Consider the following 14,383-nt stretch of genomic DNA (forward strand, 5'->3'; position numbering starts at 1 on the left):
GCCGCTAACCAAACCATATCTGTTTATTTTTAATGCTTGCATAGATTACCATAAAACCAATCTGCCAGCAAAGTATACCAAATCAAATTCCTGTAAATTTTCACAGCGACAAAAACTGAATACTGTCTTGTCCATTGAGCAAATCATGTATACATTTAAACATTAGTACACATCTGGAGATTACTACAGAGATGGTTACTATTCAGTCTGGGCAAAAAAAAACGAAACAAGAGACTTGAAAAGCTAGCTACGGAAAAGCAAACGAGCAAAGCAACCATGCATCAGTCTCCAATGGTGCTCAAATTGAATCTTGACTCTATTTAATTTTTAAGACACAGGAATTTTACATCTGAAACAATTTGCACAGCATACAATTATACAACAAATTAACATGAATTTTGAATGATCAAATATGTAACCATGAGCAAAATATCAGTCATCAGCATAAACTATGTTTAGTTTTGAAATCTGGTGATTTTTTTCAAACTTCCTCAGTAAATTGGCATCATCAAATTCCCAGTGTGCTAACAGCAAAATTGATGAGTTTATTGTAATCTACAATAAATGTCTATTAATTGTAATATTTGAATCTATAGCCATCTTGTCTGCTTTGAATGTCTCCTTAAGAAGCTGCAAGGAAGCCAGACTGAAACCTTGTATGGCTGAATTGATCTCTTTTTGGATAATGGAAAGCCATTTTCCTCGATGATTCAACGACTTCAACGATCAAGAATGATTGTTTTACTCAATCGAGAAGTTGTCATAGAGAGTGTGGTACAGCTTTGCTAATTCCGCACAATTCCTGTCCTATCATCAGCAACCCCAATCACATCTTTGTCCGCCGGAAAGAACCAGGAACTCCCTCAGCGCTTAATTCACCGCGAGTTCCGCTAATCATCGGATAACGACGGAGAAAGAGCGCATTATCGACATGCTTGCAGAATTGCAGACACATAGCTCCATGTGAGTTGTTGGCAAAAAATCAATGAGTCTATCCTGGGGTTTAAGGTTTACGTATAAAATCAGCAGTAACCATGCCACCAACATCAATATAATTATCAATTTGAATAGTCGATCATTATTAGAAAAAGACTGTCTACACTACACCTAGAATAAACCAAAAGGCAACACACAGCTGCAATATCAGCTGTTCAGAGAATAATTGGAAAGGTACATGCACCGATTTACACAGGGGAATTCGGCTTGCAAACCCTGTTGAGAGTTGATATCTCCATTCCACAACAGATACGTCTCTCTATACCATTCATCATATGGGATTTAACCGATGTTTAAAGTTGCAAATTGTCTTTTTAGCAAGATATTTTAAACAAGTTACTTCAATACCGACAGTCTGTCTTTGACACAGTTTATGAGCAGATCTTATAAAATCAATGAAACAGTAATGAAGTTTATGAAGAAGTTTGAACTATAGATGGCCAACTGAATTTCACTTCTTAAAATTGAACATTTATGGTAGAACACACCTAAAGGACAGATATTTGGACTCTCAAACTTTTAAATTTTTTTCTGATCTACCAATTCCTTGGTAAAAGTTTGAGTAAAAGTTTAATCTTTCACTTTCAAGGTGCATACTACCTTATTACTGGCACTAGCTAGGGAGTACAAACAAATTCTAAATGCAGTGAGCACGCGCCTGTATATCTTTTGCAATTGTAATTTCCCAATGCAACCCTGGTTCTGCAAACTGGGTTGTATTCTTCAGCAAGTGCATTTTATTGATACTTGAGATGTAGCACTTTAATTTTTAGGGCTTCGGTGTTTCCTTTCACTCTTTTCATAGAAAGTATAGTTCTGACTGAATTTCTAAAAAACAAAAAATCTTATGAGAGTTGTCTGCTCTGTAGTATCAGTTGTCAGTTTGTATGTCTTGTAACATTCGGCTGCAAGGACCTGACATACTTTGACAACGTACAGTTATAATTTCTCTGTTGCAAAAGTATACATTAAGTACTATGGAAAATTGCTAAATGAGCTCCATCATCATCAGGAAATGCATGTCACCAATGATATTGTGCATAAACAATGATTTATGATTCAAATTTATACATGCTGAGATAAGACTGTGATTAACCTCAATATTGCAATTTGCAATTATTATGCTATTGTTGAATGCATACTAACTTTCCAATTTTGTAAACAACTACAGCTTTTATTAATATTTTGACAAAACCTAGCAAAACATTTTAACAAGTAATATTTCATCTGAAAACCTCCAAACAAATAATGATCAAAAGATATCATCTGACTACACAAATGAAATATTTCTTTTTTTTTTTTCTATTCATATTTCAAACTAACAGATTGTCACGTTTCCATTTTTCCAATAACAATGGGATGTTTTGATACAAATGTTCTATGTTTATATTGGATAATTACCTGTGGTTTGGGCTTGGCGGTCTTTGTCTGATAGATGTGGGTCTGATACTGACTTGCTAGGTGAACATCCCATCATGCACCCACCAGACCACCTAGGAATGAGGTAACCACACTGCTACGTCACTCTTCTTCGCCCTTTGTCATTCACTTTACTGTAATAAAACAGAAGATGAAATGAAGAAATTTAAAAAGCATTGACCATGAAAAAGATGAAAGATTTGTGTCTTGTGATGCTTGCCTGTAAAGAAACTTGTCTCTCAAAAAAGCTTCGGTACGATTTGTTTTCACTATGTAGCTGTAATTAACCATGGCAAAAAAATCAATGTTCAAAATTCCTGAACCAAATTTTGTCAGCATTTACTATTAAATGAGAAGATACTATGTGCTCGATAGAAACACTTGAAACTGTGAAGGTATCAATATTCTCTGATGGATAAACTCACTAGAAGCTTTTCATTTTTATTCACATGTGTACGTGTACATCTTTACATTTAATGCATTTAATACATTTTTCACATTTTTTACACGAAAGGTCTGCACGAAATACATTCTTTACATTTAATACATTTTTTACATTTTTTACACGAAAGGTCTGCACGAAATACATTTTATGATCGGGGCCGGGTCTAGATTGGCTTGCACGAAATACATTCTTTACATTTAATACATTCTTTACAATTAATACACTTTTACATGTTTTACATTGATGATATGAAAGGTCTGCACGAAATACATAAGAAGCTCGGGGCAGGTTGTAGATGTGGCTTGTAAAAGTTCTGAATTGGCGAAAATTGTCCTAGCACAGCGTATGTTACCGCTGAGCGATGCTTACAACAAGTTTGACACGACGAAGTGTTACATAACCTATTGTTATTCAGCACCCATTCACACCTATGGCCATGTCGAAGTCCAGATAGTTAAACCACGGCCCCTGAAAAGTGTCTTGCGTGCAGACATTTTTACAACAAAATGTATTAATTTCACAGAATGTATTTCAGGCAAGGCCCGCCTAAACTCACGATGAGGTCGGACCGTCCCTCCCAACTAAGTCCTGATAGTTTGTGCGGACATGTTATGAAGAAAAAGCATTTAATGTAAAGAATGTAATTCGTGCAGACCTTTCATGTAAAGAATGTATTAAATGTAAAGAATGTATTTCCTGCAAGCCCAGCTAGACCTGACCCGATATTAGAATGTATTTCGTGCAGACCTTTCGTGTAATAAATGTAAAAAATGTATTAAATGTAAAGAATGTATTTCGTGCAGACCTTTCGTGTAAAAAATGTATTAAATGTATTAAATGTAAAGAATGTATTTCGTGCAGACCTTTCATGTAATAAATGTAAAAAATGTATTAAATGTAAAGAATGTATTTCGTGCAGACCTTTCATGTAATAAATTTTAATTAATGTATTAAATGTAAAGAATGCACTTCGTGCATGGATAAATGTAAAAAATGTAAAACGTGCAGAATTCTTGACTACTGGCCATGGATGCGCTGGGTATACCGGTATATGTTACCCATAGAACACTATGGCAGGTTACACCCTGACCTGTTTTCGTCGCCGATGGATAGATTATATATGTACACGGGGCATTATTTGGCATTGCAAATTTGTGTCATTCTATATAACAATCCGTTGTACAACACAAAATCAGTATGTTTTTGTTGTTTTGGGTGTGTATGCGATGTTTGATAAAGCCACGGCAATGCATTGTGGGATAGCTGGGAAAAGATCTATAGGGACAAATGTATCACTGTAGAAAATTCTCTTCTGAATATTTGAGTACGTAACATAATTACACCATGTTCCACCACTTAAATATTCAATCATGATTTTAATGACAGAAATAATCTCTCTCTCTCTCTCTCTCTCTCTCTCTCTGTCTCTGTCTCTCTCTGTCTCTCTGTCTCTCTCTCACTCTCTCAGTACGTCATTGTTGTTACTTTCACACAGGTTTTTCACCAACCCATTTCATTTTCACCCTATACAAGTGTCTTTCATACCATTATGTATTGCTAATGACTTCCAGGAGAGGCAGACAGACCTCTTTATCATCATCATTGTAATTGCGGGACATTTTCAACCAGCAGAATACCCCTTATTCCCTTATTCACCCTTATTCAGAGGACAAATTAATATGCCACAGTGGCGATGTGCACATGTGTTCCTTGGATCCAATTCTAGGCTGCACCTATACACTGTGAGCATTATGCTGTTCATCCTTTGTGACAGTGACTGTGACAGCTTCATATCAAATGGCATATATGTATTTTACTAATTCCCTGGCATAGGTAGTTTGGTTTCATTTGCTATTTAATACTGAACTAAACAATGTTAGCATTTTCATTCTTTTTCCTCTGCATTCATATTCATATGCTTTGGTTTCACAAAATCTCTCTATTGGTTGTAAATTAGTTTGAGATCTCTGTCATTTTTGTATGCATTACACCAAGTGAGCAAGACAATTTCACTCTGCAATGTCAAATCTGATAAAAATACACGAATCAACATGAAAATGTCAAGATTATTGCCGTATTGGTGATGAATAATGCCATACACACATCTGTAACTAAGGCAATCGGTACATGTTATACACATGGCATACGGGTATACACCAGTGTACAATTAACGTATACACAGTGTACAATTAATGTATACAAAGTATGCTGAGATGACATTTCATTCTCCTCATTATGTTAATATCACACATTGGTATGACATTCTTTGATTATTGAATTCTGAAATCACCCAACCCACTGTGATCACGTTCTCGCTATCTGGCTAATTTGGTTTACATGGTTACGTTTAGAGATCTTTAATAATTAAAACACACATGACAAACAACAATAACTGCATTTGATCCTAAAATCCCTTCCTTAAACAAAAGTTTGGAAATGCAAAAATCTAACGATAAAGTCATCATTCGAGATTTCCCAAACAAAAGAAAATTTAACGCTTTCACCACCATGGTTTGGCCAAAACCCACTGGGGTGAAAGGTTAAATGCCTACAAATTATAAAAGCCATTGTAGTGACCTAGCAATCCTACAGCAAGGAAACCTTTCAGTGACAAGAAAAGTAGAACTTTCTTTAAGTTTGACCTCGGATTACCCAACACTACAAGGCAATGCAAGTCACTGAAGTAGACACAAAGCAATTCATTCAAAGAAGAGATTCTTCTGAGTGAAATAACCCAATGTCAGAAGAATTGATAATCTGAGTGTATTGATATCAATAGCCACTACAGCAGCTGGTACCTCACCCTTCATAGTATAGTGTTTGGGTATATAAAGTGTACTGGCTGTGTTTCTTTCACTGAAATTAAAGCTGATCTATCAATGACACAGCATCAGAGGAAAATTGTACCAATAAGAATTCACACTGCTACAATTGTACCATGTGTATATCAAAGAAAAAAACAATATTTTCATATGTGCTTTCCTCGGGGATGTATCTCTACATGGTTTTATGAAAGAAGCAAAAAAGCTTCTGAGATCAAAGCTTGGTGATTTAATTACTTGTACACGATCAAAATAAATATTCTACATTTACAGTTATTGAATTTAGGATTATGATCGAATCAGAGTCTTGAGAATTACACGCATGTGATCTCAGATTAGCTTAAAGCTTGCATTTGTTAACACTGAAATGGAAAAACATTGTACGACAAAAGTCATCAATGTTGTTTTCACTAGATTTTAAGTCTCCTTTCAGGCCGGCTGTTGCCTCCACAGAGGTTGGTTGAATGCTTGCCTGATGCCTGTGATGAGTCAAACGCACCATGGAAACAGAGGAGAAAACAAGCAACAACAGCTTGAACCCTTCCCTGACATATAATTTTGTTATTCAATTACAGTAGATATCTACATATTAATAACTATTGTTATTCAAATGACCATCACTATGTATGTATGATATATGCAAATTATTTGACATGAAATTCTAAGAAATGTTGAAGGAATTGGTGTAGCTATTGTAAATGTACACAAATCTTTTATAAAGTTTGACTGAAAATGTTAGAAATGGTGAATCATGTGTCTATTCCTTGGCTTTGCCAAGGTGTGTTTTGGGGAAATAAGCCAGGAAGCAGGCAGTTAGATTCTGGATCGACAAAAGAATATTTATCAGAGTAGCAAGTAACGTGGAATAATCTTCAGGAAATTGTGATGTCAGGAAGTGTACTGTTTTGCACTAGGATTTGGAAAGAGTCTATTACGAAGATATCTGTTGAATTTCAACAGCCATATGTACTTAAGCATCCAGGTAACAAAGAAAGCAATTCAACATGGCACTTTTGTGATGAAAACCTGCAATCTGCTGATATAAGTTACAATTAACACTGTAACACTATTAGCTCTGGAGTAGCAACCAACCCCCTTACGAAATTTTTTTTGTGTGGCATATGTCCCACTGTCTTGCGGCTTATAAGCTACACACAAAAAAGGCTGCCAGAACTTTTTTTTCATTATGTGCCGATATGTGCCACTAGAGGCACTTAACAGGCACACAAAGACAATCAGTCAAATCTTTTGTGGCAGATATGCTAAAATATTTAAATAAACACAGTTTGAGCAAGATATTGCTCACTATAAGCCACAACATTGAGTTGGCACTCCACTTGGTCACGCATTCTTAGATGAGATATCCATTGACAGTGACACTACACTCAGTGTGACAGTTTTCGGACGACCCCAGTTTTCGGACATTTAGTAACATGCTGTTAGTTACACTCACTTCGCTCCGTATCGATAGCGTTTTACAGGTCATGTGACCTGATATTAAGTCAGGTGACACTGTTGTCCCGTTTTCGATAGTCTTTTTGGTAGAAGCTATTGAGTTTGCTACGAGCGGCAATCACAAATTGTCGTCTGACACCGCGTCAGCGATACTGTCAACATACTGCCGTCAGGTCAAAGTAACTGAAATTTTGACTAAAGTCCTGATTTAGCAGTGAATTTTGAATGTGCGGGAGAATAATGATTTTGAAAATATTCTTTCCATTGTTGGCTACGATTGCATGTAGTTTTAACGAAAACTGCGAAGTTGTATCGAGAAAAAAAGTACATTTAATGAACGTAAGAAGTGTACAAGTTTTCGGACAGACAATATTTAGCATGTGTAAACGTAGTAAGTGACTTACCGCGTAAAAACTTGACAGGTAAATAATTCCATACGATGAAATATACTCGCTATTTTATAAAATAGTGCCTGTGCGATTCTAATACAAACAAAATATGCAATGGAAACAATTATAAGTAATACTCACTGAACAAACTAAGAGAAGTTAGCCACACCGTACGATACAAGGTACCGAAAGCAACACACACAGACAGCCCATGTGCGGTAAAGTAAGCGCCACACACGTCGAAATATGGTTGAGTCGTCCATGGATTAAACATAACTAATTATCATAAAATATTCTTATGTACAGCTTTCTAATCACACGGACATTAAAAATCGGTGGTTTGAAGTTTCAAATTATCAATACTTAGCTCCTAATCACATTCCAAACACGATGTCCGATTTCTGGGATTGCAGTCCGATTACTACCCCATCGACATGGGGTCAAATCTTTGGCAATTTTGACCCCGAAATATCACTCCCGTCGTGTCAACTTAGATTGAGGATAACTACAATAAAGTTTTGAAAGGTATGGTAATAAGATTTCGTATTGCTGGTCATTTACGAAACTACTTTGGGCGAAATTTACAACCCTGTCCGAAAAGTGTCACACTGAGTGTACAGCTGGCACAGCAGGAAACCTTTGATTTTCAACAAATTGTGTGAAAACCTACCATTTGACTTTGATCGGTGCAATAAATTAATCACTGACTTTTTATGTACGTTTTGCAAATGATCGGTTCTCACTGACAGCGTAACTGTTTCTACAGAAAAAAGGCTTTGCAAAATATGAACTCTGGCGAACCATATATCGACGTATGATGAACTTATTTCACATGCATATCTCCCTTGAAAAGACAAGTCTTTCAAAGAACTGCAACTCAAAAATAACGTATATCTTGTTCTTTTGTATTTTCTCACCCCCTTTTCACACGCGGGTTTTAAATGAACTGCAAGTACGGAGTAGGTCTTGAAAGCGTACGTACGGCATGGAGGTACGTACGGTAAAAAAGCTTTCCCAGCGTATAATAATGTACGCATAGTTTCAACATTAATCACGCTGGGCTTCAAAATACGGACGTGCGCGATGAAAGTCATCGTCGGGCAAAGTTTGTAAGTCACGAGACTGATATGTCAGAGCCGTTTTTGTAGAGTTTTGCGTTGATCTAGAAAGGTTATTCCTTGGTTATTCCCATGTATTTGTGTCGTTTGGTTTTCAAACGCAAGCTCGAAAGCAGCTGAGCTCGATCAAGCTGCTTGCTGAAGCAGGGAGACAGTGCGTGGGTCAGAACAGACTTTGAACCCGGAACTCTAGCATCACGCCTGATGATGTCATAGATCATGTGAAGACTTCTTTATGATTGGTCAGATTGTTGTAGATCATGTGAAGATTTCTTTATGATTGGTCAGATTGCCAAAAGGTCATGGGTCAAATCCTGGGCGGCAAATTAAATCTGATATGCACTGGTAGGCCGTTATAGGATGTTTGAACGAGGAGTATATAGTCGCCGTTTTTTTTCGCTCTGATTTTTGTACAGTTTAGCGTAAAATTACCGTAGCACATTATCATTCAGGGTACGTAAAGGTTAGCTATGAATTTAAAACCAACAAACAGCGTTTGCGATGCGTTGATGGCCCTTGGATGACCGATTCTGAGACCGCGATATCGTCCCGAAGAACAACGGTCACGGACGGACACACCCATAGTTTGATCGAAGAGCTACAGATCGTTTAAAAATTCGGTAAGTAATTTTAAATACCACGAGTTGTCTCTATAATTTTCGCAGTTTTCACTGTCTTTGGTCGTGGTATATTGATGTTGTTCTTCGCGAACCCTGATCAAGTATGCCAAATGAACGTACGGTATTGGCAAAAATAATATAGCTAATCATGAAAGTTTAATATTAATAGTGAAGTGTTACTCCACACTGTCTGTCGTTGTGCGTTAATTACAAGTAGGAGAGTTGTAGTAACGGATAGAGCCGGGCTATTATCTGTTATTTTTATTCATTGATTCAACATTTTGACCGAATTGATGATATACAACAGGTACTCATATCTTTCATTATTTAAACTGAGACCTAATTTTGGTAGGGCCGTTCAATGTTTACGTCACTGTTCTCTCATTGATAATTAATATGCAAAAATAAATATTCGTCCGCATTTTTAGATTACGCTTTTAAAAATTACGCATGCAAGAACGACGAAAATACAACTCAGTGGGCTAACTGCTAGTGTAACAATGAATACCAATAGGCATATTCACGACTAAGAGTACAAGCTGCAAAAACAGCAATGTATGCAACATTGATAAAATTTGTCCGCATTTCAAGCTGCGTGTCAGATATCGCGCGCGTACAGCTAGGCCTATATTTAGTAACAAACCTGTAACCGTGCACTGCGCTATTATAAAGGGATACTTTTTGTTTTAAAACATTTTATGAGAGTTTTCCATTTACATTTCTTCTGTTTGAGATGTGCTGGAACCCAATCACCGCTGGTCAATAGTTGTAGTTTGGAGTGGTGTGTCACAAGTAAATAGTGAAAATGAGGCTGAAAAGCAATGATTTGGTAATCACAATAAACATAATGTATAGATATGTCATGAGTTTGTATCATTAGGTAAATTATTTTATATTAATTATTATAATTTCTTTCAAGCACATGAATGCTCTTTTCCGTGAATTTTTGTATTAATATATAATAAGGGTAGTCGACAAAATACAAGCAATTTCACTTTGCACATGTAATAATATCCTTGTCTGTTATTTATCATTTTTATTCTCAGTGTATGGGCAAAGGCCATGAAGCTGAACAGACTAATGGATCAACAGGAACATTTAATGTGAAGTTTCAGAACAAGATCAGAAACATTAGGATGGCATCAAACAACTTTGGATAATGTGAAAAATCAAATGCAGACTTTTAGACGTGTTCTGTTATGTTTTTCACATGAACCTCATTAGATTATTGAATTTTGATTTTATTTTAATTTCTTAGTGGTCCAGCCTAGTGTACCAACATCATTGTTTTACATATCAAAATAAACAATGGGGTATTATCGTGAAGATATGTGGTAGGTGGTTTTTTTTGTTTGCATCTGTGAGTAGGCGGTTTAAAAGGCAGTAGCTGTAACTTCATTTTTATGCAGTATTTTTATACTGTTATGTGTCTTGATTTTTGCTTATTTTGCCAAGTGAGTAAAGTGAAAAGTTACCTCAACACACAAAAGTTAAAAGAACAACATCATAAGTTACAGCTACTGTCCCTTAAAACAAATGAAGATGTGAAGTGTATGGTAATCTCCTGGCTAGTATAAAACAGGTAGGTTCAAATGCAGGTATGGTTGGGGAGGGGGGGTAGCAAAGGAAGCATGCATAGCAGCATTTTACAGTGAAACCTTTTACCCCACCATCTTTTGTGGCATATTGTCTGCAATCACAGCGGCCTGTATGCCACTAAAAGCCCCGCCCCATTTTTTTGCGGCATATCGTCTGCAATCACAGCGGCCTGTATACTGCAAAACTGTGCCAGAACAGATCTTTACATGATAAAATATGAATAACCTGCTTATAAGCCACAAACAGTTGCAGCTTGGTATCCACAACTATTGTGGGTTAGCATGCACAACCATGTGCCAGAAGCCATATTTTTTCGTAAGGGGGCCATTACAAATGCTTTCACAGATTGACACAGCAAAGGGCAAATATAATCAAATTGCCCTGGCCAGCAATAGATATACATGTATGCCTCTTTTAAAGGCATTCAATCTGATTATTAAAATTCACAGATGTAGTATTGGAGGAATATGTTTTGCGAAGTCTGTATTTGAACACGTAATGATCATACAGTTGACCCCTTTGGTCACATGTATACAGGTTTTTATAGAACACCACACGTGTTTAGAACCGTACAAGACAAGGCTGAAGTACACACGTTGTTCATGCTAAAAGCATTTCTGCTCAATCATTCATTCTTCCTTCTGAAGAGCCAACATTGTCTAGTTTACAGTAGAAAGTCAAAAGTGTATCATGGTAACATGAGTACCAAAGTTTGCAATGAACCAAGAACATATAGGAATCTTATTCTTCAACATAGGAGCTACCTAGTACATAATTGCTGTAGTATGTTGAGAAATTTATGAAGACAATGGTTCACCATGTGAAAATGGATGAAAGGAACAAACTATACCTAGTAAACATACTTTGAAAAAATTTCATAAACAACAAGTCATTGACAATGACATAGTCCCCACTTGTAATAGGAGTATTAGTCTTGAGGGGGCAGGGAAATGAGGTCATTAAGAAGTATCACTAAAGTGTATATGTTCAGATCTATGGACACATAGGTCTATGTCATTGTTCCCAATTTGAAACAAGAGGCATGTCTAAGTTATGGTTCTAAATCGGGAAAAAAGATCAAACCTCTAGCTGTATTGGCCAGCCAAGAAATACATATGTGCATAATAAATGAGGTACAAGATGTGACATCTTAAGGTCTATTATCCTATCAAAATTGAAGCGTAAAGAACTTGTGATTACTGAGTTATGCATATATATGCATATTCAAGGTCAAAGGTCATCAAGGTCACGTGACATTTTGAAAAAAACATTGTATTGCTAATTACTCCATATATGCCAAAATTCAGACCTCTAGCTCTATTGGCTTGCCCACAATTATATATGGGCATAATTAACGAGGTAAAGCATGTGTTGTCATAAGGTCTCCCATCCTACTAAATATAAAGGACATAGCACTTGTGGTTACTTATTTATTGACATAATCGTGTATTTTAGGTAAAACGTTATCGAGGTCACATGACATTTTGTCAAAAAATTTCTATCCTATAGTCTATCCCTATATACTAAAAATCATACATTTACCTCTATTGGCTTGTTCAAAATTAGATATGCACATAATGAATGAGGTACAATATGTGGCGTCATAAGGTGTCCCATCATACCAAATATGAAGGGTGTAGCACTTGTGGTTCCTGAGTTATGGACAAATGTGTATATTTGGGGTCAAAGGTCACCGAGGTCATGTGACATTTTGTCAAAAAAATTGTATTGCTAAGTTATCCCTACATACCAAAAATCAGACCTCTAGCTCTATTGGCTCGCTCAAAATTAGTTATGCACATAATTAATGAGGAACAATATGTGGCGTCATAAGGTGTCCCATCATACCATATATGAAGGGTGTAGCACTTGTGGTTACTGAGTTATGGACAAATATGTATATTTGAGGTCAAGGGTCACCAAGGTCACGTGACATTTTGTCAAAAAAATGTATTGCTAAGTTATCCCTATATACCAAAAATCAGACCTCTAGCTCTATTCGCTCACTCAAAATTAGATATGTGCATAATTAATGAGGTACAATATGTGGCGTCATAAGGTGTCCCATCATACCAAATATGAAGGGTGTAGCACTTGTGGTTCCTGAGTTATGGACAAATGTGTATATTTGGGGTCAAAGGTCACCGAGGTCACGTGACATTTTGTCAAAAAAATTGTATTGCTAAGTTATCCCTATATACCAAAAATCAGACCTCTAGCTCTTTTGGCTCGCTCAAAATTACATATGCGCATAATTAATGAGGTACAATATGTGGCGTCATAAGGTGTCCCATCATACCAAATATGAAGAGTGTAGCACTTGTGGTTACTGAGTTATGCACAAATATGTATATTTGAGGTCAAAGGTCATTGACATCACTTGACATTTTGTCAAAAAAATTGTATTGCTAAGTTATCCCTACATACCAAAAATCAGACCTCTAGCTCTATTGGCTCGCTCAAAATTAGTTATGCACATAATTAATGAGGTACAATATGTGGCGTCATAAGGTGTCCCATCATACCAAATATGAAGGGTGTAGCACTTGTGGTTACTGAGTTATGGACAAATATGTATATTTGAGGTCAAGGGTCACCAAGGTCACGTGACATTTTGTCAAAAAAATTGTATTGCTAAGTTATCCCTATATACCAAAAATCAGACCTCTAGCTCTATTCGCTCACTCAAAATTAGATATGTGCATAATTAATGAGGTACAATATGTGGCGTCATAAGGTGTCCCATCATACCAAATATGAAGGGTGTAGCACTTGTGGTTCCTGAGTTATGGACAAATGTGTATATTTGGGGTCAAAGGTCACCGAGGTCACGTGACATTTTGTCAAAAAAATTGTATTGCTAAGTTATCCCTATATACCAAAAATCAGACCTCTAGCTCTTTTGGCTCGCTCAAAATTACATATGCGCATAATTAATGAGGTACAATATGTGGCGTCATAAGGTGTCCCATCATACCAAATATGAAGAGTGTAGCACTTGTGGTTACTGAGTTATGCACAAATATGTATATTTGAGGTCAAAGGTCATTGACATCACTTGACATTTTGTCAAAAAAATTGTATTGCTAAGTTATCCCTACATACCAAAAATCAGACCTCTGGCTCTATTGGCTCGCTCAAAATTAGATATGCACATAATTAATGAGGTACAATATGTGGCGTCATAAGGTGTCCCATCATACCAAATATGAAGGGTGTAGCATTAGTGATTACTGAGTTATGGACAAATATGTATATTTGAGGTTAAAGGTCACCAAGGTCACGTGACATTTTGTCAAAAAAATTGTATTGCTAAGTTATCCATATATACCAAAAATCTGACCTCTAGCTCTATTGGCTCGCTCAAAATTAGATATGCACATAATTAATGAGGTACAATATTTGGCATCATAGGGTGTCCCATCATACCATATATGAAAGGTTTACCACTTCACAGTACAATAAATTACCCACAATTCTCTTTGATTTGTACACATGAAGGTTACTTTTCTAAAAACTT

General features: G+C 36.4%; 2 protein-coding genes across 5 annotated transcripts in view; both read right to left on the reverse strand.

The window, feature by feature from the left end:
* The window catches only part of LOC139152664 (uncharacterized protein C1orf21-like), a 97,321-nt gene that overhangs the window by 21,291 nt on the left and 61,647 nt on the right, over nt 1-14,383 (reverse strand). For all 4 annotated transcript variants that reach the window (XM_070725946.1, XM_070725944.1, XM_070725948.1 and 1 more), the window contains exon 2: nt 2,398-2,549. In XM_070725946.1, the coding sequence (XP_070582047.1) occupies nt 2,398-2,473 (76 nt within the window). In that variant the 5' untranslated portion in view covers nt 2,474-2,549. The remainder of the gene's footprint in view (nt 1-2,397; nt 2,550-14,383) is intronic.
* Nucleotides 7,059-14,383, reverse strand: part of LOC139152663 (E3 ubiquitin-protein ligase TRIM45-like) — a 401,328-nt gene continuing 394,003 nt past the window's right edge. Inside the window, exon 6 of the mRNA XM_070725943.1 lies at nt 7,059-8,146. The gene's annotated coding sequence lies outside the window, so the exon portion shown is untranslated. The remainder of the gene's footprint in view (nt 8,147-14,383) is intronic.

The sequence above is a fragment of the Ptychodera flava genome, chromosome 16 (assembly GCF_041260155.1).
Source record: "Ptychodera flava strain L36383 chromosome 16, AS_Pfla_20210202, whole genome shotgun sequence".
Classification (NCBI taxonomy): domain Eukaryota; kingdom Metazoa; phylum Hemichordata; class Enteropneusta; family Ptychoderidae; genus Ptychodera; species Ptychodera flava.